Source organism: Ambystoma mexicanum, chromosome 7q (assembly GCF_040938575.1).
Source record: "Ambystoma mexicanum isolate Mex_15411 chromosome 7q, UKY_AmexF1_1, whole genome shotgun sequence".
Lineage (NCBI taxonomy): Eukaryota > Metazoa > Chordata > Amphibia > Caudata > Ambystomatidae > Ambystoma > Ambystoma mexicanum.
In genome coordinates, this window is record NC_090941.1 from 515,761,672 (window position 1) to 515,785,012 (window position 23,341).

A 23,341-nucleotide genomic window follows, 5' to 3' on the forward strand; every position below is an offset into this window, starting at 1 on the left:
AAGCAACTCTACAGTGAGAGGTAAGTTCTCTCAGACTTTACAGTACCTGTAGAATGAAGGAAAGTGCAGCAGATGACTTCTTTTCCTGTGCAACTCTGCAGATCTTGCTGTTCCTGAGCCTCAGTCGTGGGGACAAAAGGGAGGACTTATGGGGACACTTGCTCTGCAATGGGACGGTCACCGCTTGCAACCGGCAATCTTCAATTCAGTGGCTGTTAAGTGTTTCAGCTCCTTGCGTTTACTGCAAATAGCAACACTGTGGGTCCTGCCTGTCGAGATGGACTTTCCTTGCTTATGGGGTCACACACTCTGTTGAGGGGGATCAGGCTTGGTCAGTCTTGCTTCCTGGGAGTCCTGGAGCTCTTGGCCAGCTTAAAAGCAACACACACAATCTGGTGTTCCTCTCCCTGGCTATACGGTTTCCAACAGCAACTCTGTGGCAATTCAACCAGCTCCAAGATGGATGTCCAGGTGGCTTAGTTTGGAGTTGATTGGTCCCACCAACTCAAGGGGAGAAGTCGTCCTTGCAGGGGCTTCTCTGTTGATACGAATTTGGAGTTTCAGCACAACAGCAGGGCTTCACCGGGCAAACCAACGGTCCAGGAGTTGCAGCAGGGGTCCTCTTCAAGTTCTTCTTCGGTTCCTTCGTCCAGCGGTCGACTCTGCCTTCCAAGCCAAAAGCCTAGCCTTTTGTTCAGTTCTCTCCCATTCATTCCAGCCGAGCTAGCTGTCAGTCACCCAGCAGGGTGGCTGTCCTTGACAGTCAGCCGGCCAATCACCACAGAGTGCATTTGGGTCTCCTAGGAGACTAAGCACAGGGAGTTTCGGGCACCTCCCTCACTTCCTGCCTACCCCAGACACCCTGGAGCCAGCCTCTGGCTTCACTCATTAATCCCGCCAAAGGCAAAGCAAACAATTGGGACCAAACCTGGTTTGGCGCACAGAGTAAATCTCAAGAAGAACCTTTCCACAAAGAAATGGCTAAAAAAGAAGACTGGGGCCATTTTGACAAAAATGGCACCCTTGGGTGCTTTACTTCAGTTGTGAATGCAGCCCGCAGTAAATGCACACCACGGCAGTTAAACAAAACCACTGCCACCAGCCATTCAGTGAGAAAAGGGCAACATAAAAAATGTTACATGAGAAGCTAGACAAAGGGGATACTAGATAACCCCTCCAGCACCCTATTGTAAGATAGTATGTGCTGGGTCTAGAAAGTTACAAATGTAAGTAAGTCAATTTCACTTTACTGCTCTTGGAAACAGTAGTTTATCCAAGAGAAGGTAGTTAAACCTTTGGGAATTCTGAAAGACATCCCTGTGCCACTGCACTGAAGGTACTTTGTGACACAATGCAAAAGTTGATGCCTATGGAGTTTGTCAGACTCAACAACCAAAAGAAACAGAGTTCAAAATCACATTAAAATACATGAGAGAGTGGAAAAAAGACTCACTCTCTCCAGGTTAAAAAAAATCAAGTCCTCAAAATCCAGCAAAGTTGCTGGGGGTCTCTAAGGTGGAGGGAATTATCACATTTCTGAGAATTCTCCCTAACAGTTACTGTATCCACACATTCTTACTATTGGAATTCACTGACGTCGCTTAACAATCCTATCTATTCATGGGTGACCCTTATGTCCTTGCAGCTAGATGTGGGTTTATTTGAGAGTAGTGTTTGTGAGTTGATATTTGTTTTCTATACCATATCTTGTAATGACCACTTTTTTTTTATTTTAATTAATTGGTGAAGCTATGTAACTAGATCATTTTGGTTTCTGTATGACCAAAATATTTCTGTAGTTTCAAGATGATGGCACACATTTTCATTGTAGTTCTTAAATATTTTTCTTTTGTGGCTGTACTGTTATTACATTTTAAGTAGGTTTAACAAAAATGCCACAATAATTATTTGCTTTCCTACAATAGGGGGCTGCAATATTGATGGAGAGGATGAAAGCTGGGATTTTGGCACTGGAGCTGGTTTCTATGTGAATGCCACAGAAGAGCCCTGGAAAGCCAACTACAGGATGTATTCTTACGTTACAGAAGAGGTGACCAGTGTTTTGAAAAAAAGAATTTCTGCTTTTGGAATGCTTGCATCCTTTATATTGAATTTTCATGGAATGACTGTGCATGGTGGATGGGGCATGTGCCCTGAGACCTGCCAACAATTCTTCACCAGAAAGGAAAGTATCTCTGGATGGCCTTTGCAACTCAATGGGGTGACTGTTGCAGACTTTCTTTGCTCGCCTCCAAATCCTGAGACTGTCCAAATAAGTATGTATTGTTTAATATGTCTGTAAGGGGGTTTCTGGGAGTTTCTCTATACCAGCCTATATCCTGGGTTTGAGTCTCAACCAGAGTCTTCAGCTCACCATCCTTTCACAGAAGAGAAATTTCCACTACATATCAGTCTTTGTCCTGCCCAAGGGCAGTCCAGCACCGAAATGCCAGGCAATTCTCTTCTGAACAAGAGTAACAACAGCAACTCCAGACACGTGTTTCGGCCTGGTTGGGCCTCGTCGGTGAGGTGAAAGGATGGTGAGCTAAAGACTCTGGTTCAGACTCTAACCCGGGATATAGACTGGTAGTAGAGAAACTCCCAGAACCCCCCTTGTTTTTGTTTAATGTTTCTGGCATTTTAATGTTAGCGTGAGAGTTGTAAAAATGCAAATGAACACCAAGCCATAGTGCATTATGTCTGTCATGATTCAAGCATAGAACCCTTTTTATCACAGACACATTTGATCAGATATACAGATCAATAGTCATCCTAATGTTCCCAAAATGCTCTTTGACTTTATGCAAAACAGGCTAGATCCTTAAGCAGTGATTTCTGTCCCATTCTCCTTTCTCGTTTGAATATTTCAAAAGAGTGCAATAGGAGTGTACCGGACTACCATCTTGAAATCATAAACCTCTATAAGAAAATAATTAATATGGTTATTTTAGGTTTTGATATTGTCCTTTACTCAGTAACACAAGTGTAACCTTCGTATTATGACTAAAATTATATAAATGAAACCTAGGCAATACAATTACTTATTTTCCGCTTTTATATCTGCTTTTTTAAAACACACAGCCTCCACCTCGCAAAGATATTTTCTTTCCCTCTGGTTTCACAGCTGTCAGCAACAGCTAGCATGGTTTTAGTGACTTGTACCTGACCGCCCGACTCTCCCCTACATAGTGAGAAAGGGAGCACAGCGTGGAAATGAGACAGCGAGCGCTAGATCCGTGTGTGATATGGTACAAATAGTGTATTTATATTTTTAACTACACATTGCAATTTAAAGCGGGATGAAAGCCAGTTAAATGTTACAGAATTAACAAGTTAGAATGTCTTCACCGGAATTAGTTGTCATCATACACATGACCCTCAGCACTGTCCTGGATATCCAGCCAATTGTGTTGTGCTTCCATCCACCATGCTACATAAAATGTCAAATTATAGTAGTTTGAAGGCATTGCATTTTATAATTTATAAGGGAGGGCAAATACCTTATTTGCATTTATTACGCTTGGTAAAAGACGGACTGGTCAAAAAGATTATGCCATCCTTAAAATTGCTGTGTAAACACAAATATTATTGCAATTAAGCATGGGTCAGGTGCTATCCCAACAAGACGTAGTTGTGCCCTGTAAGTATTAATAATCATGGTAAAGCCATTATTTATTTTGTCATTGTTGTATGAGGATGATACAACACATCTGAGCCTGATCTCCGGTGGTTTGCACCTAGATTCACTGAAAGTTTGAAAAGCTGTGTAGGAGCCATTTAATACACATGGTGAAGTCTAAATAAGGAATGGTAGGTATTTCTGGAAATTGAGTGAGGTACCCCTTGAGTTAGATATGTTTTCCATCCCTGGACCGTAAATGTATTCCTACAGTTGGATGACAGTACATCAAGCAAAATGATGGAAACTGGCACAGAGTGCTGTGGTATGTTGGACATCGGTCTTTCCACAATGTATGTAGGTCTTCTGATACAAAATGATCCTGATTATCACATCTAACCATAAGGCCTGTGTGCCATGTGGAGTGTGAGGATTGGACAACTCTCCTTTTAGTGTTAATTAAATCGTGGCAGGCACAGCAATTGCTAGCTAATATTGTGTACACAGTAGAGTGCGTAGATGGACTGAACTAAGTACTGTATTGCAAACAGTCAGTGCATGTGTCTTCAGCATACAAAGTGGTATGTTACAAAAGGATGCCCACATCATTTAATACTATTGTGTGAGTCACTGAAATAGAAGGGTGCACTCTTATAGCATAAAAGCATGTAGGCATTTTCTTCACTTTCCACTTGTGATATAGCAAGGACTCTTAACTCTGTCCTGAGACTAGATGGGGGTTCTGCAGCCTTGAAAGCTGGCATACCGGGGCTAACCTAAGTTACTAGGGGAATCCAGACGTTGACCCCTTGCTCACTATTCTTAGAGAGGCACAGTTCCACCCTACTGATGAGGTCCAACCAGACCAAAACACATGTCTGGGGTTGCTGTTGGTTCTCTTGTTCAGAGGAGAATTGACAGGCATTTCAGTGCTGGACTGCCCCAGGGCAGGACAAAGACTGATATGTTTAGGATATTTCTCCTCTGTGAAAGATAGTGAGCTAAAGACTCTGGGTAAGTCTCTCGTAACCAGGACTGATGTCTGGCAGAGAGACTCCCAGGACCCCACTTGTTAATTTGCACACCCAACCATAGTAATAATCTAGCGTGTCCTGCTTGAATTTATAGAGGTTGTTTATATATTTATCTAGTAATTGATTAATAGAACTCAGTGAGTTATATTGTTTGAATATCATTTGTTGCCCCAGTAGGGCTTTTCATTTGTTAACTTCAACTTCCAGTTTGTCATGGGATCATTTTTCAAAGGTTAAAAGAAGTCCCTCTATTGACATTTGTCAGAATCATACCCCATTTGTGTAAAAGACCGTTTTTATTCCGACTTAGTGTGGATTGTGCGGCATAATCAGATTGCAGGTCTGGAAACAAACTGGAGACGGCTGCTTAAGATTGTCACGAAGCAGAGATCGAAATGACAAAAGTCCAGAGTAAACTTAAGAGACTACAGTCTAGGACAGTGGGCATAGGAGGAGGCTTTGTATAAGAGGCAATCTTTGATTCAAGTAAGGGCAATCGGAGCCAGGCTGTAGGGGTAAACTTGCAAGTGGAATGGTCAACTAGGTAGCGCTGGTAAACTCGAACCTGCAACTCAGCAATCAGAATTACACACAAGCTCCCATGGCTGAAAGGCGGACATGGGACACTGGGCAACGTGATTTAGGCTTATTGGAACTACTTGTCATTGCAAACATTTCTAATTCTCTAAGCAGCCTATGTGTTCATGAATAACAGGTTTGCATGTCATTCTGTGTTCCAGTTGCTGAGGACCTCATTTTACAAATGTTGCTGAGTAACGTTGGGTGAAGCCTGGTTTATAGTATCAGTCCTGTCTACAGTCCTAACAATTGGGAGACATAAGGCCACATATCCAAGATATTACATGTTGGGAATGGCTACATTATAGTTTCTGTTTAAGTTTTTATATCTAGCTAAAGGGTATGGACACAGCACATTGAAACATTGTCGGTCATTTTTAAACTTTGCCATCTTTCAATATAGAGAAAAAACACTTTAGTAGACAATACATAGACACATGGATCAAAATATAGTAATAAGTACACACCTATCTAACTGGTACAAAATACAGGCTACAATAAAGATAATTTTTGAAGAGCCAGAGATTGGACGTTTGACGTAACAAACTTTTATGACTTATTCCAAATCGCAATCCTGTTGGAGTCCAAATGGTTATACTTACCCTGCTATCCTCCTACACATTGTTAGAAATGAACCCATAACTTAATATGTATCCGCCCATTATGCAGGTATCATCTCTGTCTCATCACTTATTTCAGAATGGGCCTCCATTAGAACAAGAAAATACTTTTGAGAACACATTCATAGATCCATAATCTTGGCAGTTCCTCTGGAATGTCTTTTGTAAAAAGACAAATAGGGATACCAGATTAGGTTAAAAAAATAAAGGTATGCATCATTTCTCATTCTGAATTCAGAAGAGGTAGCTAAATTATCTCCACACGTTTCTGCATGAATCACTTTATTAGATGCTCTGTTCTATCCCGTTCAATTTTAGAGGTAGCATAACTGATAAAAACCCTCCTGGTTTCATGTATAAAATCACAGCACACTGATTTTGTGTGTTGGACCATTGTTATTATTATTTGGTTCTGTATAAGAGAGTCCGTCATGATCTAATCAACGAACAAGAGAATGGACCCACAATAAATAAATCCCAATATCCATGTTGGGACACCTATAAATTGGAATGTATTAACAAAAATATTTTTAAAAGAGCCGAGCACTTGGGACATATTTATTCCACCTCACCTCGAAAAGATGGTGAATAATTATTGGATTCACCAAACCGTGACAGCCGAGTGTAACACAGACCGCCAAAAGAAATGCCATTGCAATATGCATCTTCATTTATAGAAAGTATGGCAAGGAAACGTGCTTCTGTGCCAGACCACTCCAAATCAGTCGTTGCATTTCTCCATATTGGTGCAAAACAAATGGCCTCCTTCATTGTTGAATTCACAAATCATTTAACTACAGATGGACACAAGGTGGTGTGAAAGCACAGTAAAAATATCTGTCTGTCTTTATCACCAGAGAGCTTGGATAAACCATACTTCTGTGGTAGACCATAATAATCCGATCCATGGATTCCAACACTTTTAGACAAGCGTTTGTAGAGCACCTTATTTTTTCTGTCTGTTTGAAGAGGGCAATGTTTCATGATGATGGACAGTGTTTGACTGTTCTGTGTCCGTAAAATTTAGCTAGATGCAAACTTATGTGTCTTGATTTAAAACAAAAACTATAACTCGGCTAGTCCCAACTTGTCTTGGATATATATAGTTTATTAGCACAAAACTTACTTAAAATAGTGCTCTCTGATATCAAGGCATAGAGTGATCTGCAATGACGGATCATGCCATTGGTTTATCTGCACACTGGCTATTTTGACTGAGTCGGTTTTGGAATGTGGACTGAAAAAACAGCGCTTTGGTGACTGGAATCTGCAGCTGAGCAGTGCACTAAGTGGTGTGGAACTCGCATCCAAAATGGTGGTAGGTCATACTCTGGTCTCGCACCACAGTGCCTGGAAGAGGGGGGCGGGGGCAGAGCTGTTTAGCCATCAGGGAGGCAGTGGGCAATTGCAAATGTACCGACCCCTGTCCCAAACTAATAAAAGGTAGGACCTTGAGTGCAGTTAAACCAGTGGGCAGCACCAGTGAGATATTTAAGCCACTGTCACTTTGTCTGAAACCTCAGAGTCTGTAAGCAGAGAAAGAGGTTTGGAGAAAGTTGCCAGAGAAGGAGGGAGGTTGAGGCATAATGGGAGAAAACAGGTTAGAGAAAGGGGTCCAGAGAGATGAGAAGAGCAGTAAGCAGGTGTTGAGAGGAAACATCTGCAGGAGTGAGGTCGCTGGAGACAGAGCTGATGGAGGAAGAAGCACAGCTGTGGCTGTCAGTGACATCAAGGGAGAGGAGGAGCAATGTGATCAGTCAGTGGTTGGGTGTAATATTAAGAGAGGAGTGTGCGCAGGAGGAGGTTGAGCGTGTCGCTATGGGGGATTGGTAGTAGTGTTAAGGAGAAGGTTTGGACATGGACATTGCATTGGAATAGAGGTGGAGGAGTCTGCTGAGGACATGGTTGGGAGAGGAACATTTGGAAGAAGGCACAGGTGTGTGCCAAGGCGAAGGTCGTCGGAAGAGGAGTGGCCTCTGAGGGAAGTAAAATGAGCAGACAAACCTCAAAACTGAGGGGTGTTATTGGAGGCTGGGTGCAGTTATGAGCACGTGGCTGTGGGTGCAGATTATTCTTTAATAGCTGTTTTTACCATTGTGGTCATGATTTGGACAGTTTCTTTTAGCAGACTCATTTAAACTGCACTTTCCTAATAGCCAACTGTTGGCTATTGGCAATGCTTGTTGGTGTCTGTTGTGTTAATTTCCCATGCACTGGCTCTCTTTCACTCTTCCGTGCCAAGGACTTTTGTGATCAAGTACTGCAGACTAGCGCAAACCAGAATGCTTAAAGGAGAGTTCCGGGACTTTTTTTTTATTGTCCCTACGGTTCGGCCATGTTTTTTTAAGCATAACTCGGTAGATCGTAGAAAACTTTCCTATGGACCTTACCCGACTTTTCGTCCATTAACACACTCGAAATCAGCCGCCATTTTCTGATAATCCTATCACTTGCCGCATCGCCCTGGCTCACCTGCTTTTGCGGCACTAAATCAAATCCCCCGCCCCTGAGCCTGACATCAGCAGACGCGTACCGCCCATTTCCCAACGCCAAAGCACGTTTCGTGTCAACAATCGCTGCGCCTCAGCTAATGACGTGTCGCCATGGAAATGGCAGGACGCCTCTTTCCTCAATAAGTATAAACACACCGTTTCACAACACACAGCAGCAGATTTTCGATTCCATTACTCTCTCTGTGTTACTTTGAGTATTCTGTGACTCGTTTCTGTGCTCTGGTCAGCTACCTTCGCCGCTTCTAGGCCTTGTGAACACCTGTACCATCTCTGTAAATTATTTTACTTTCTTTACCACACAATGGCTACAATAATGCCGTATATGTACGAGCCCGAGTACACCGAGGAAGAACTACTGGAAAGGCAAGCACGCGAAAACGATGGGGATTCGGACGGCAGTTGGGAGGACCAGTCAACGGATGAAGAGCCTGGACCATGTCGCATGGACGGCGTCTCCACCTGGTGCACGTGCAATCGGTGCGAGCTAATGCCAACTGAGGAGGAGAACTGCTGCTGCCGTGAAAATTCCGGGTGCTTGGCCTACATTTCGGAAGGCGAGCCAAGTCCGCAATGCATCACCGAGCTGCCAGAGTTCAGGGAAGCCTGCCTCTCACGGACCGTGTTGAGGATGATGATGGTGCTTATGCACGAACTTTGCGGCACTGTTCGTCCGCGTAATCCGAGTAACGAGTAAGTATACTCTGGTTGTGATGTCCGTGATGCCACTACTATTTCATGGTCGTCTCCCACATATAAAACTACATCTACATATCATTCGAATGCATGTAAATTGGTTCCATGTTGTGCATTTTCTAGATAGAATTTTTTTCAAAGCAGAATGACATTTTTTACCTGAATCGACAGTGATAAGAAAGTTGTCATTTTAATACAGTTTGCATCTTTCATTTTCACAGGTGGTACAGGCTGGTGGCCTATCGTTGCTTCACTTGGTGGCTTCACGGGTGGCTCGGACACCGCTCTCGGAGAGTAATACCTGCCTGTGCGGTACTTGCCATTAGACAACATTTCCCCAGCGACAGTGGACAATACCGCGGATTTTCCCGGGATGTGCTGCAACCGCAACTTTACAATGTGTAATGTTTATTATTTATGTTCAATTGAAATTAAGATCTAAAATAAAACCCAACATATATTTTAACAATGGTTGTTTTGATTTTTTAAATGAATCTAGTGTGTCTCCATTGAATAGTCTTCCTGTGCCTTGTCTTGTCACACCACATGCCTCCGGCCAGCATCCTCCCTCACGCTGGCCGCCCACCTTCAATCCACATAACCGTTGAACCCATATGCAGCAGACATACATATGTTATTTTGCGGGTTGGCATCAAGCCTAGGCCTCCAGGGTGAACTGCACCCATATATTCTCCTGGGACGGTGAGGTATTTATAAACTCACCCCCCTGCCTTCCATGTACTAGATCCTGCAGCCTGCCTCTTACATGCAGTTAGATGGCCTCTCCTTGGTGAGGCCCTGCGGCAAACGAGTCTTGTCTGCACGACCACCGCCCCAATCCACCCCCCGCCCTATCAAAGGCAGTTCGCACCGGGGTACTTGTCCTGGCAAGTGGAGCTGTCAGGGAGCGATAAAGGCCAAGAGGTGCCAAAGACCATGTACACTTCAAAGTGGTCTATAGCGCATGGGTTGTTGTTCCCATGTCTACCGCCAGACCCCGTGTCTCCTGCCAAGCATCCCCCCTCACGCTGGACGGCCCCCTGCAATCCACATAAGTGTGTCTCCATTCACGAGTCTTCCTGTGTCTTGTCTGCACGACCACCGCCCCAATCCACCCCCCGCCCTATCAAAGGCAGTTCGCACCGGGGTACTTGCGCTGGCAAGTGGAGCTGTCAGGGAGCGATAAAGGCCAAGAGGTGCCAAAGACCATGTACACTTCAAAGTGGTCTATAGCGCATGGGTTGTTGTTCCCATGTCTACCGCCAGACCCCGTGTCTCCTGCCAAGCATCCCCCCTCACGCTGGACGTGATTCATACACGTCATTCATTCACAAACACACCCCTGTTTCGAATTCTTTATAACCCACTTCATATTTATAATGAGAACTTCTTTGCACTTTGCTAGTCAACCCGTGAAGGTGCTGGTTATCTGCTCTTCGTCTCTGTGAACTTCCGTGACCACTTCGAGGAAACTCGTCAGTTTGCAACCTGTGAACTGCTCCCTGTTCTTCGACAAGAAACTACTCTGATCCCTGCATCTAACTGTTTGCTCGTCAAGGTAAGGCCATGTACCATACTCATTTTGCGTCCAATTTCTTTTCGTTCAAGACAGTACATGCAAGGAACTAGTCATATGTTCTAAGTTTAGTCAAATTATTTTTCTATTTTTTTAAAGTTATTCAAATACTTATCCGCATGTGAATAACGTGTATAGTTGCAAGAACCAAAACATACCTTGCATTGAACCTTTTATGTGTCATTTAATTTTTTAACACATTGGTATTCATAGAGAATTGTTGATCTTTACTTTTCAGAACTTTCCACAATGCCTGCCTGTTCCATTGGCGGTTGCCCTTCGAAGACCCATAATAAATCTGAAGGTACTATAATGCATGTTTTCCCTAAGACAATAGATCAGATAAGAGAATGGGTCCGATATTGCGGATATCCACCCTCTGAGCTTGAAAGTAGAGTCCTAGAAGTCTTTGCGGACAAGAGGGGTGATCGATACCGCATCTGCAGCAGGCACTTTACCTCTGACATGTACTCCACATCATTGCTAATAAAAAAAGAACACACCGCGAGCGAGGCGAAAATTGCTCTCCACCGCTATTCCCACTCTATTCGTCCACATCCCTCCACTGGTGAGTCAAGTTTACGTATTTATCTCTCGGCCTTGCGGTAGTGTGTAGCATTAGCTAACAATAATTTCCCCATTTATGTATCCACTCAATATGAAGGCGGAAGATTCTCCATCCGTGTCGTTATTGCAGTCATCAGCCACTTCAAGCGCCTATCGGGTAATCTTACTTAGCTATTCTGCCATTGACTTGTTTTAGGCATGTAAATCAACAGTTTTAATTTATCGTGTAATTATTTTACCTAATGGTACACCCTTGTACTCGTCCTCTAGTCTTTGTTTTCAGTTATAATTATTGTTATCCAAAATAATTCAAGTACTGTCTTTCAGGGAGATGCTGAGGAGTCCAACGTATTGACGACTACCGTTGATGTCACTCAGATGCTCGAGGTACGTTTCAGGACAGTTCCATCGATGGAGATCATCAGATCTTGCATTCTTGTAGCGTGATTGTTACACACAATGTTTCTTTCGTTTTTAGCCATTGATATGTCCTTCTGTCGTCGCCCTCGTATGTGTCTTCTTTTTTCAATATTGTGTTCATTACTAATGAAAGTCCTATGTTTCAGGGAGTCGATGGAGCATTAGTCCAAGAAGAAGGGGGAGCGTGCAGTTACGGGTCGGCGCAACAGCTTGCAGAAGTGTGCACCGCAGTTACATCGTCCCTTGATGTTCTTATGCATTTCGAGGTATGGATACTGACAGCTTGATCAAGCGAGATCATATGACGTGATTACATCCGCTATACTTCCTTCTTTATTAACGCAAGTACTATGTTTCAGGGAGATGACGGAGCTTCTTCTACAAGAACATCACCCCTAGTAGTTGATGCAGATTTCTGGGTGGTGACACTTCCAACGATCGAGCAAATCGAATCATATTTAGATATCCATTATTTATTTTAGACAACTGATCATTTGTGCAGGTCTATTTAGATGAGCCGTTGACGCCTGCACAAACTTTATGTTCTTTTTATCAAAATAGAAAACCATACTAATGCAATTACTGTGTTTCAGGGAGTCACTGAAGCATCATCTTCAATAATATCATCAATGGAAGTCTATGAGGAGCCCAAGGTATGGATCTTGACAGTTCCATCTAACTAGATCAACAATGCGTGAATAATTGTCGTTTGAATGTTCTACACAAAGCGTTCATTCGTGTTTTGCTATTGAGATGTACGTGGGTATTGGTCCCCAAGTACATTTTGTGTTTTCGATATTATTATACATACTAATGAAAGTTCTATGTTTCAGGGAGTCGATGGAGCGTCAGTGCGTGATGGATGTGCTTATCAGGAAAACATAGTCGTTGCAGCGCAAGAGGAAGTGGAGACATATACACACGAGTCGGAGCAACAGCGTCCTGATGTTGAAGTTCGAGGCAAGAAAGTTTCAAAGAAAAGAAAGCAAAAGAAGGTTAGTGTCCTGGTCACTATATTATGTTGTTTTTCACTGTTAATAGTTCAATACTGTAAGTTGTGTTTAAACTGAACATCCCTTTTCCAATCTGTCCTCTAGTTGCGAGTGGGTGTACGAACTAGATCTACACAGACAGTGAAGCGAACGAGAGATGTTGCTTGTCAAACCTTTTGGCAGGGACTTGAGACTGGAGAAGCATCGTGCCAATGGGAAGAATATGAAGTGATTGACAACGGAGCTATACCACCACCAGCCATTGATAGTAAATGTCCTCCTGGTAGTTCGGATGCAGTCGGAGATCAATTCACAGAATCCACACCCGCAAAAACTAAGACCGCGAGAAAGTTGAAGAAATTGTTTTATTCACCCATCGCCGGAGAAGGAACAGATGTTGCAATGGAAGAGAATGAAGTAGGCGACAATGAAACACCATCAATATCACTGAACATAGCGGAAGACGATATCAGAGATTCTACCTTTCATGTGAGTGACATGTCCTCAACGTTACAGGCCGAACCAGCTGGGATGCAGAGTGACAGTATAAGGAAAGAGGCCAAATTCATTGTATTCGATAGTTGTTTGATTGATATTATTATTCGGATGAAATGTGGGCATTTGGTTGGTGGGGAAGTATGTGGGGAGCCATTGATTAATGTGACTCGTGCAATTCGAGGCACTAACCTTAAAATACATGCCACCTGTACAAAATATCATCCTTTCACATGGTCTGCACAACCTATGCTGGGACAACTGCCAGCAGGCAATCTACTTTGTGCAGCGGCTGCACTTTTTAGTGGTTCAAGTTTTAAAAAATGAGTCTTTCTTTCAGTTTGTGGGAATCCATTTCATTGCGAAAACTCAGTTCTACAAATACCAAACCGATTATCTATTTCCAGCCATTAGCGAAGCTTGGAGAATGGAAAAAATGTCTATTGATAGTACATTCGCGGGCAAACGGTTCAGGCTAGCCGGTGATGGACAGTGCGACAGCCCAGGATTTTCAGCCAGGTACTGCACCTACCACTTTCAGGACATGGAAAGTAAGAAAATTGTAAGTTCGGTGGTCGTGCAGGTGTCACAAAGTACATCCTCAGTGGCCATGGAGAAAGTTGGCTTTGTAGCATCATTGCAAGAACTACAATCGCGGGGAATGGTGATCGACCTGATAGCCACGGACAGACACGTTTGAATTGCCAAGACAATGAGAGAACAGTACAAAAATATAAATCACCAATTTGACGTTTGGCATCTTGCAAAATCAATCAATAAAAAATTGTCGGCTGCAGGTAAAAAAAAAGAATTGCAAGGTATTTCACAGTGGTCCAAGTCAATCAGCAACCATCTTTGGTGGAGCTCAAAAACATGTGGAGGGTCGTTGGAAATTCTACTGGAAAAATGGCGGTCAGTAATGCCACACTGTACAAACGTTCACCGATGGAACACGAACCAACATTTCCACAATTGTGAACATGGCCATTTGTCCACAGAGGAGGCACGGAAGAAGTGGTTGATTCCTTCATCACCCACTCACAAAGCCATTGAAAAGATTGTATTTGATAAAACTATAACAAAGGTTTTGAGTGGACTCACGGAATTCTGCCACACAGGAGATTTGGAGGTGTTCCACAATATGTGCCTCAAGTACAGGCCAAAACGATTGCATTTTGGCATGGAGGGCATGATAAATCGGACTCTTTTAGCGGTCTTGGCACATAACCATAATGTTGGCCGTCAACAAAGTAGGACGACCGGAACTTTAGGGACGCTTCGCTACAATAAGGCCTTCACTAAAAGAAGTAAACAATGGGTGATCAAACCAGTGTTTGAGGATATGCAATATGAGTTTATTGAGAAACTTATTGTTGACGTCCTAGATAGGCACATAAATGGAGTTGTGAACGAACCTGTGCAGGGGACAACTGCATTGCCACCCAACATTGCATCTGTTCCATGTCCACCTAAAGAAGAACTCATTGAGAAATACACATCACGGTTTAAATGATTGTAATTTCATTGTCTGTTCTCTCAAGTCTCCTCATGTCGCAGGCCCATTGAATATGTGTATCTATCCAACCTTGTTCATTTGCGCATTAAATTAAACCAAACAGTAATATAAATCATTTTTCAAAAAATATAGAATGTCTCCGTATTTATGGTTCTGTGTGGCTGCAAAGCACGCAGACAAAATGCAAAGATGGAGTGTAAATTTCAGGTCCTGTGAGAATGCCTTACACTGAATGTAGCTAACTAGGAATGTGTGCTCGTTCAAAGTGAAGGTCAGCTGCTTTGATTTTTTCTCGGGTGCCAGAATGGCACACGACTCAGTATAAGGTTCTATTGTATTTTGACCTTGACAGGCCGGGACCACATAAGAAACGATAATGAATATAATTTCAGAAACGAAAGCCATTTCATGTTCGCTCATTAGAAGAAATAACGTCGGCATAGAAGGAGTGGTATTTCGGGGCTGCCCTACGCACAGACGCAATGGAAAATGCAAATATAATGTAAGTAACCCTTTAGATGAGTTTATACCGCAATTTAATTACTATACAGTTGCTTTAAAGACGGGTTAAGTTGTACTTGTTCGTTCTATGTGGCATGTTGTTTTGTACCGCGCACTATCTTGGGGAGAACCGTCTACTTTTACGGAAGCACCTCAAAACCTTTGCTTCTGCTTTCTCTCTCCCTCTCCCCTGCAACAACTGGTCCACTGTCTGCGATCTCGGTCCTGGGCCCTTACACTCTCCACCTGCACTCCCTGTCAACCCCTGCACTGAGGGACTGTCTCAGTATCCTACAGCCCCCCCTTGACGTTTAAAACCCAGTTGCACTGTCCTAGCTATGAAATAATTTACCGACCGAATATATAAAATGAATAATTTTAATAAAGATCTGATGGTGAGACTAATTTCATTGTTTATGTTTTTCAAACAGGTACATCATGCATTACTGCATGTGTCACGAGTACCAGACACCGGCGGACGGCTTCTTTAACCGCCAGTTGCTTCGCCGCGTGAACAACGTTACCACCCTGACCATTTTATGGAACGATCGCCAAGTACAAGTATGCCCTTACGCGGTACTAACAGCTAGATGCAACATACAGACCGTTGTGGTGGCCTAGTGCCTCGTTGTTGGAACAGCCATGCGATTATCAGTGCGACCGAAGAGCTTATTTTATCGTAAACCAACACCCTGTTTACTGCACACGAACATCGCTTGCCTCAAGACGAACTATTTTGGATCGAGAGCAAATAAAAATGAAAATCGCTGAATATTCTATAAACATTTGATGTCCAATAAATGTACTTTGCCAAATGTACAATCTTGCAGTTTGCTTTTAAACCACAGTTTGATATTCCGAATTGTGGCGCTGTATTGTGAGATGATCTAAGACCCTGTGTACAGCAAAGGAACATCGCGTGCCTCAAAACGAACTATTTTGGATCGAGAGCAAATAAAAAAGAAAATCGCTGAATATTCTCTAAACATTTGATGTCAAATAAATGTACTTTACCAAATTTACAATCTTGCGGTTTGATTTAAAAGTACAGTTTCATATTGCGAATTGTGGCGCGCTGTGTTGTGTGAGCTGATCTGTGTTGATTTCCGGGTTCTGTGTGGAGTCGCGTAGAAGACGCCTGGGCGCGTTTGCCTACGCAGCACAGTCACGTCACGGATAGAGGCGGGGAATATGAATGTTTTGATAAAGTCTGTTTCAGGGGCGGGGGATTTGATTTAGTGCCGCAAAAGCAGGTGAGCCAGGGCGATGCGGCAAGTGATAGGATTATCAGAAAATGGCGGCTGATTTCGAGTGCGTTAATGGACGAAAAGTCGGGTAAGGTCCATAGGAAAGTTTTCTACGATCTACCGAGTTATGCTTAAAAACACATGGCCGAACCGTAGGGACAATAAAAAAAAAAGTCCCGGAACTCTCCTTTAATATGGGCATTGTAAATGGGTGCTAGGAGCTGTTATGCGAGGTTGTACTGGTAAGCCCTTTTTGGCAGTAGCTCATAGATGGGGTTTGTCACTTGATCTCTTCGATGGTGATTTGCATTGATGATCATTGGGTGTGAATAAAGATTCAATGAGCTGGGAGGTCTATCCTCACCGTAGAGGCCTAGAACTCTTGTTCCTCAAAAGTTTCCTTGGGCTTCGCTCTTGGTCATCTGCCTATGACCTAAATCTGAGGGGGCCTTCAGGGGGGAAATCGTGTGTTGCAGGTTTGTTATGGTATGATGATGAAGTTTCTTTGCTTTGTCTTGCAAGACAAAGTGGTCTGCTAATATTCTAAACTGTAGTGTGAGCATTGTTTCTCTGACCCTACAGAGGAGGTGCAAGTAGGCGATTGGGAAGGGGGAAAAATAGAAGAGAACTGGGAGTTTGGCAGTAGAACATTGACTCTATGAAAAGGAAGTGGAGAAAATACCCACACCCAGCCTATAGAGGAGCTCAGCTGGCAAACATCTTGGTGGAAGCTATGTGGCTTCTCCTGCCATGGCTGCTGACTTTGTTCAGGCTCATTTGGAGCTTCAAGATCTACACAATGGGTCTTCCAATAGTAGAGAATAAGCAACGGTCCTGAATCTACAGACCAAAGAATCAAAAAAGAAATTGAACTCAAACCCCTGAGACTGTGAGTGACTCAGATTGCTTGGTCCTATTTGTTGAAGAAACTTTTATTTAAGGTTCTTTTTTGAAAATAGAAAGTTAATCGTACACTCAATTCAAAATCAAAAACCAATGAACTGCCCACCATTAATATAAAGGAAAGTTAATAAAATTGGGCACCTGTTGTCAATAGATACAAATCATATACTCATGCCATCAACTCGATCATACCATCAAAAACTAATTCACAATCCATAGTAAAATTATACAAAAGAACGCATAATTCATAATGTAGCACTTTGGCCCATTTCTTTTGGTCCAGAAGTCAGGGTTCCCAAACAATATATAGGACCCTGTAGTTAACCAGTCCCAACCGGCTTTGACGTATAGATGTTTCAGAACGTCTTCATCAGGCGAATAAACACCCCTGACCTCCTGGAACTCGGAACCAAGGGGTGATCAGAAGTGAACCTGGAGTTGATTTGTGCTGCAGCTTTGGCTTTTTTAGGCGCTAGGGGCGATGGAGTCTACAGCGGTAGTTAAGGTTGTGGCATAGAGATCTGCTAGTATCTTGTGAGCCGAGTTTGAGGGCATCGAGAAAGGGTAGGATGCGATCTTTGGTTAGTTTGTGGGAGCTGAGTGCCAAAGACGGTGGTAGCAGTACAGTAGAAGGTTTGGTTTGCTGGCAGAGAGAGATAGTGAAGGCAATAATGTGGTCAGACCACAGGGCGGGAAAATTACATCTAATGGCAATGAGGCAGTTTAAGTCTGCGATCCAGTCCAGTGTGCAACCTTTGGCATGGGTGGGATTGATGATGCGATGGCTAAACCCAAGGGCATTCAGAGAATTGGCCATGGAGGTAGCTTGCAGGTCAGTGGGGTCGTTGAGGCCCAGATTCAAGTCGCTGAGGGGGAAGATATTCGATGGCGGCTTGATAGTCTCCTAGCGTGTGGAAAAAGGTCTTCCTCAAAGGTTAGGATGGCCAGTAGATAACATGGACTGTGATTCTGATGGGGGAGGTGGTCCGTTTTACTGATGGGATGTCGCAGTTCTCATTGAGAGACGTGTTGAATGGCCTAATGTGAAGGTGGTCTTTTGCTATGAGGGCAACTCCACCGCCTCTGGCATTAAGTCTGTCATTCCTAAAAATGGTATAGCCTATCGGGATAGCAAGAGAAAGGGCACTACCTGATGCTGCGTGTAGCCATGTTTCGGTGATGGCAAGGCATCAAGATTGCCTGCTCTCAAAAGGTCATGGATGTCCAGTGCATGGGCAGGTAACACATGGGCATTGACCCATGGTAGATTGAGTGTGGGCCCTGTGGGTTTGGGATCATTTGAATTGGGGCTGTGAAAGTCGTAAGGATATTCTAGTGCACTATTCTCCGTGTTTTGGGGTTTCTGGGCTGGCTGCAGTTTTGTCGCAGTTAATGGCGTTGCAGCATGAGGCCATAACATTTTTATCAGTACTGTTAGGCGCCAGGCAGATTAAGTCCTTGGCAAGGCTAGAGGTGTCAGTCACAGTGCAATTGGCAACATCATTAACCGTACTAGCAACATTTTTGTGAGGTTTAAGGCAAAAACAGCATTGTCAGTAGAGTATTGAGCATCAGTAACAGTGCAGGCATTATTCATCACAGGTTTTAGAGAGTGCACAGCATAATTGGCCATGCTGTCCACTTAATTCTCGGTGCTAGCAGGATTTGGGGAGCAACAGCATTTCCAGCAAGGTTTAGAACAGCATTGATGGTGCAAACAATTTTTGTCTGAGTGGTGAGGATCAGAAACAGTACTAGTAGGGTGTTTTACCGTGTTTTGACCCACAGTAGTGGGTCCTATCTATGTTGAAGGGAAGGTGGAGGAGGAGAACATAAAACAGGGCTTGATGTTGCTTAGAGCTCTTTAGCTCCTGGTTCTAACCTAGAAGATCCTAATTAGCTTGACACCAACCACAATCTGGAGCTACATTTGACTCGTGGTGTTATACAAACATATGTAGGTCACAAAAAGTCTGTGTGCACACAATCTGGACATTAGGACACCCCTGGAAGATCAGAGACTAGAAGAGGTGACTTCTACTACACACCCAAGCTGAGAGGGTGTGATGCAGAGGCCAAACCAAGGTGAGGGGACTGCTGTACCACAGGGTTCAACTGTTGTTGTAGAGGCCCACACCTGACCCCCCCCCCTCCCCAACCCCTCCTTCCCATTAGATGAGCTATGATGAGAGCGGTGGGCCAACATGATGATCCTGGTGACCCCTACACTATCCAAGGAAGTCACAGAGCTAAGGAGGACGTGTGCGGGACCATACAATTCAAGTGAATGAGAGTCACTTTAACTCAGCCAAGTAGATGATCCTGAGCTACTGGAGCTATGGGAAGACTGTGAACCACAGTCTGAAACTAGTTGGAGGATCTGGTGTGATACAAGACTATTTTGTGGTACGTTTTCGAACACTATCACCACAGTGTCAGTTATCCCAATTTTCTTTGAATTTCTGTAGTAACTTTGACTCTCCTTATCAAACTGGCGTATTCATCGGTTGACCTCTTGCCCTTCACTGTGGATACCAGGGTTGTCCTTTGCATCCAAGACTTATGGTAGGCCTAAATTGCTGTTTTTCAGAGTCAGTGCAACAAGCAGGTGTACCCTGGCCTTCGCAGTGAATCACTTGGTGTTTGCACACGTGTTTGTATTGGTGCAATTAACACATTTGCACTGGTATTAATACACTTTTAAGGCTTGTGCATTTGCACCAGAGACTGGCCATATTTGGTAATTGTTCCTGGGATAAAAATTGCAATGAAAATGCTGGGGTACAAACTGCGCTGTCTTGGCACTTGTGCAAATACAGGACTTCTTCTTGTGCTTCCAGTGGTGCAGGTCTCGGCATTGTGCCAGCTGTCATTAAAAGCATCTCAAATCCTGTCATTCCTCCATACCATGGCAAGTGGGCCGTTGTGTTAGGTAAGAATTGATGTAGTAACACTGTGTGAGACTACAGAACACTTTGGTATTAGGTAACCCACCTTTTGGTATAGGGCTGTACTACACAAGTTGGTAGTGTGACTGAGCAGCCAGACTCAAGAGGGGTAAATGTGAGCTGTAGCAATGAAATTTGCAAATACAAGTAACAGTTTCAGTTATAGTTATTTATTTAAAATCCATTTTTAAATAAGACTTCTTTAAAAAGGGCAGGATATGTAACAATCAAATATACTTTAAAATACTTTTCCAGAATCAGCACAAGTTAGTGGATACTCTTCATAGATGCTTTTTGCACACTTCCTACACCCGCAGGTGACTTCATTCACAAGGACAGTAATGGCATTTATATATCGCTAGTTATACTTTGCAGATTCTGAGGTTGCAGAAAGGAAAGGTTAAAGGGAGGAAAGGTTCTCAGGGCATGTGAGTATACTTAAATCTTCCAATGAAGTCTAGACAAGCCTTTCCCAGCAATAACAGTCTAAAAACAAGTTGGCACCTATGAGGGACAGACATATCAAAGTGACAGCCTGAAAGCCAATAACTGCTTTTGGTTGAGTTAGACCCCTTTGCTGCGGTGTCCACAGTTAGTTCCAGCCTTGCTGCATGTTGAGGCCTTAGATCATCCTTGGGGGCATTTATCCTCACTTCTTTCTGGTACCGACAACTGAAGTTTCATCTAACTGGGGGAGGGCAGTTAAGTTCAGGCAATGATGGGTTAAATTAACATAATGGAAAACACACTGGATCTAGTGGAAACTGGATGTTATCCGTAATTTGAGCATACCAAAAAACTGCCATAAAGTGCCAACTGACTGTAATGGAAACTGGTAATGATGCGATAAAATTGGAAATGGGCAATAATGTACTAACTAGGAATAATGAAAAATTGTAAAAATGTAATGGCTAGCTTCAAAGGCATGCATAAAAATGCAAGAAGTAGTGATGTGCGTAGCTGTTGATTTTAATACATGCAGTTGATTTGTTGTAAGTGTAGTTCTTTTTAGATTAGGCATTCTCCACAGCTCCCTGTCCCGCTTCCACCCTCACATGCCAATCCCACATCGAAATGACCAACGGGTGCTTTGTAACACCTTCATCTCCCTTAATGTACCCCTAATGTTTAAGCCCTTCAGTGTTGCAACCCTCCCTTCTTTTACTGTCTCCTACTGTATTGTCAGTCAAGAGCTCTCCCCAACGCAATCTGTTTTTGAAAACTGAATGTACTGTGCCGGGCTTTAAAGATTGTCTGACATCAGTTCCAACAAAATGGCTGGACCTGTGACAAGAATAGTCTACAAATTGTCTCAAAATCCCAGAGATAATTTCAATGGAAGATGGTTCTAACTAGCATGTGTCTTTTTACAATATACCTGCACTAGAGATGAACTGGTTCAAATAAATAACGATTTCTAAATTTTAGCTGTCAGAGCATTCTGTCTAATTGCAAATGTAGTGCAGGTGAAATTGAAATAACTGATGTTAATAGTTAAATATGCTGAAATCAAGTTTTGACATATTTTTAATCTTTTCCAGCTACCAAGACTGATAAATGCAAATTTTCCGACTGACCCAGAAAGAATTTCGATCTCTGGACATTCTATGGGTGGCCATGGAGCACTAATCTGCGCTCTGAAGAATCCTGGAAAATACAAGGTAAAATATACCATTGCTAGATCATCCATTCACTATACATTTCTAGTTTTATCACATACTCCTACTTCCAGTCCCCTTTCTTCCATACTTGTCTAGATTACTTCATCCGGGGGCGAAACTGGCACATAACCCACAGCTGTATTTTAGTTTGCTGGTATGACTGCTCTTTATTTATTTGCGTCCTATAGGTATATAACTTTCCACACTAAAACATACAAAATCATGTAATGGTTAAAAACAGAACAAAAGCTAACATAAAATGCAAGTAAATGCTACATAATTATAAATTATATTCACAATAGAACCATTTCTGGCACCAATCAAGTCCTGTACATAATTAATTCTAAAATATGTATATATTCTTTCTACAAAGTCCCTCCTTATTTCAGAGTTGCCTCATTTTACTGTGACTGTTCTCCCTGCCTGGATCTTCCATGGCACATCCCCTAAATCCCAGCTATCAGTCCTATCCTCTGTGCGGTCCAGGCGGAAGAATTGGACATCAGCTGCAGATAATTATTTCCAATAGCACCTTCAGTTATGTTTCATATTGTGGATAGTCCCATGCCTAGGCACAGAGGGGAAGGGCTGTTAAGCATGGTGCTTCTAAAAACTGTCTTCACTGTCTTGGAGGACCACCATTGTTACCCTGTCTGCATGGTTTTCGCCCATTTTCCTTATGCTCCCCTTTCGCCAAGCTAATGCATTGAAGGCAATTTTTCATCTGCAGCCTCCGATAGTGTGCATGTCTCGGCACCAAGAAAGCTAGGTAAATTCCTTTTATTAATGGCCGCCTAGCTAGGCAACTTATTCTGCACAACTCACCAAGCCGGACCTTAAACTCTGTGCCCAACATCTGTTCCCATTACTTGCGCTCTTGCCAGGCCTAACACTGGAGGTAATCGAGAGACACCATTGTGGCACCCTTTTCTCGCCCCATGGTCAATGGCCTAGCAAACTTAAATCCCTCTCCCCTTCCCTACCTGGCTTCTCAGAGTTCTTAGGGACCTATATAGAGACATGATTTTTTTTTTCTCTCCCATTTTTCACAATGGCCACCCATGTGGCTGACCTTGTGCACTGTGCTTTTTGCCCTGCACCTTATTCTATGTGAAAATCAGGGTTGCGGAATGCAGTGACAAGCCTTTGTGCCCCTGGCCAAAAAGGCAGTGTTAGGGCACATTAGGAAGAATTCTCATTTCTGTGCTAATTCCCTTCGACCTTAGAGACCCCCAGTTCTTTTGCTGGACTCTGACTTTTTAATTTTAACCCTGGAGCGAGTGAAACCTTTTACTCACTCTTGCATGTGTTCTGATCTGATTTTAATTATTTTTTCCTTTATTTGTGGAGTATGACAAACTCCATAGGCATCTACTTGTTGAATGGTGACGTACAGCATCTTCAGTGCAGTGTCGCACAGAAATCCTTTAGATTTCTCAAAACGTTTGAATACCTTT

The 23,341-nt window shown here is 43.1% G+C and overlaps 1 protein-coding gene across 3 annotated transcripts in view; it reads left to right on the forward strand.

Annotated features, from left to right (window-relative positions):
* Nucleotides 1–23,341, forward strand: part of ESD (esterase D) — a 376,126-nt gene that overhangs the window by 166,594 nt on the left and 186,191 nt on the right. For all 3 annotated transcript variants that reach the window (XM_069639904.1, XM_069639902.1, XM_069639903.1), the window contains exons 5-6: nucleotides 1,926–2,050; nucleotides 21,765–21,884. In XM_069639904.1, the coding sequence (XP_069496005.1) occupies nucleotides 1,926–2,050; nucleotides 21,765–21,884 (245 nt within the window). The remainder of the gene's footprint in view (nucleotides 1–1,925; nucleotides 2,051–21,764; nucleotides 21,885–23,341) is intronic.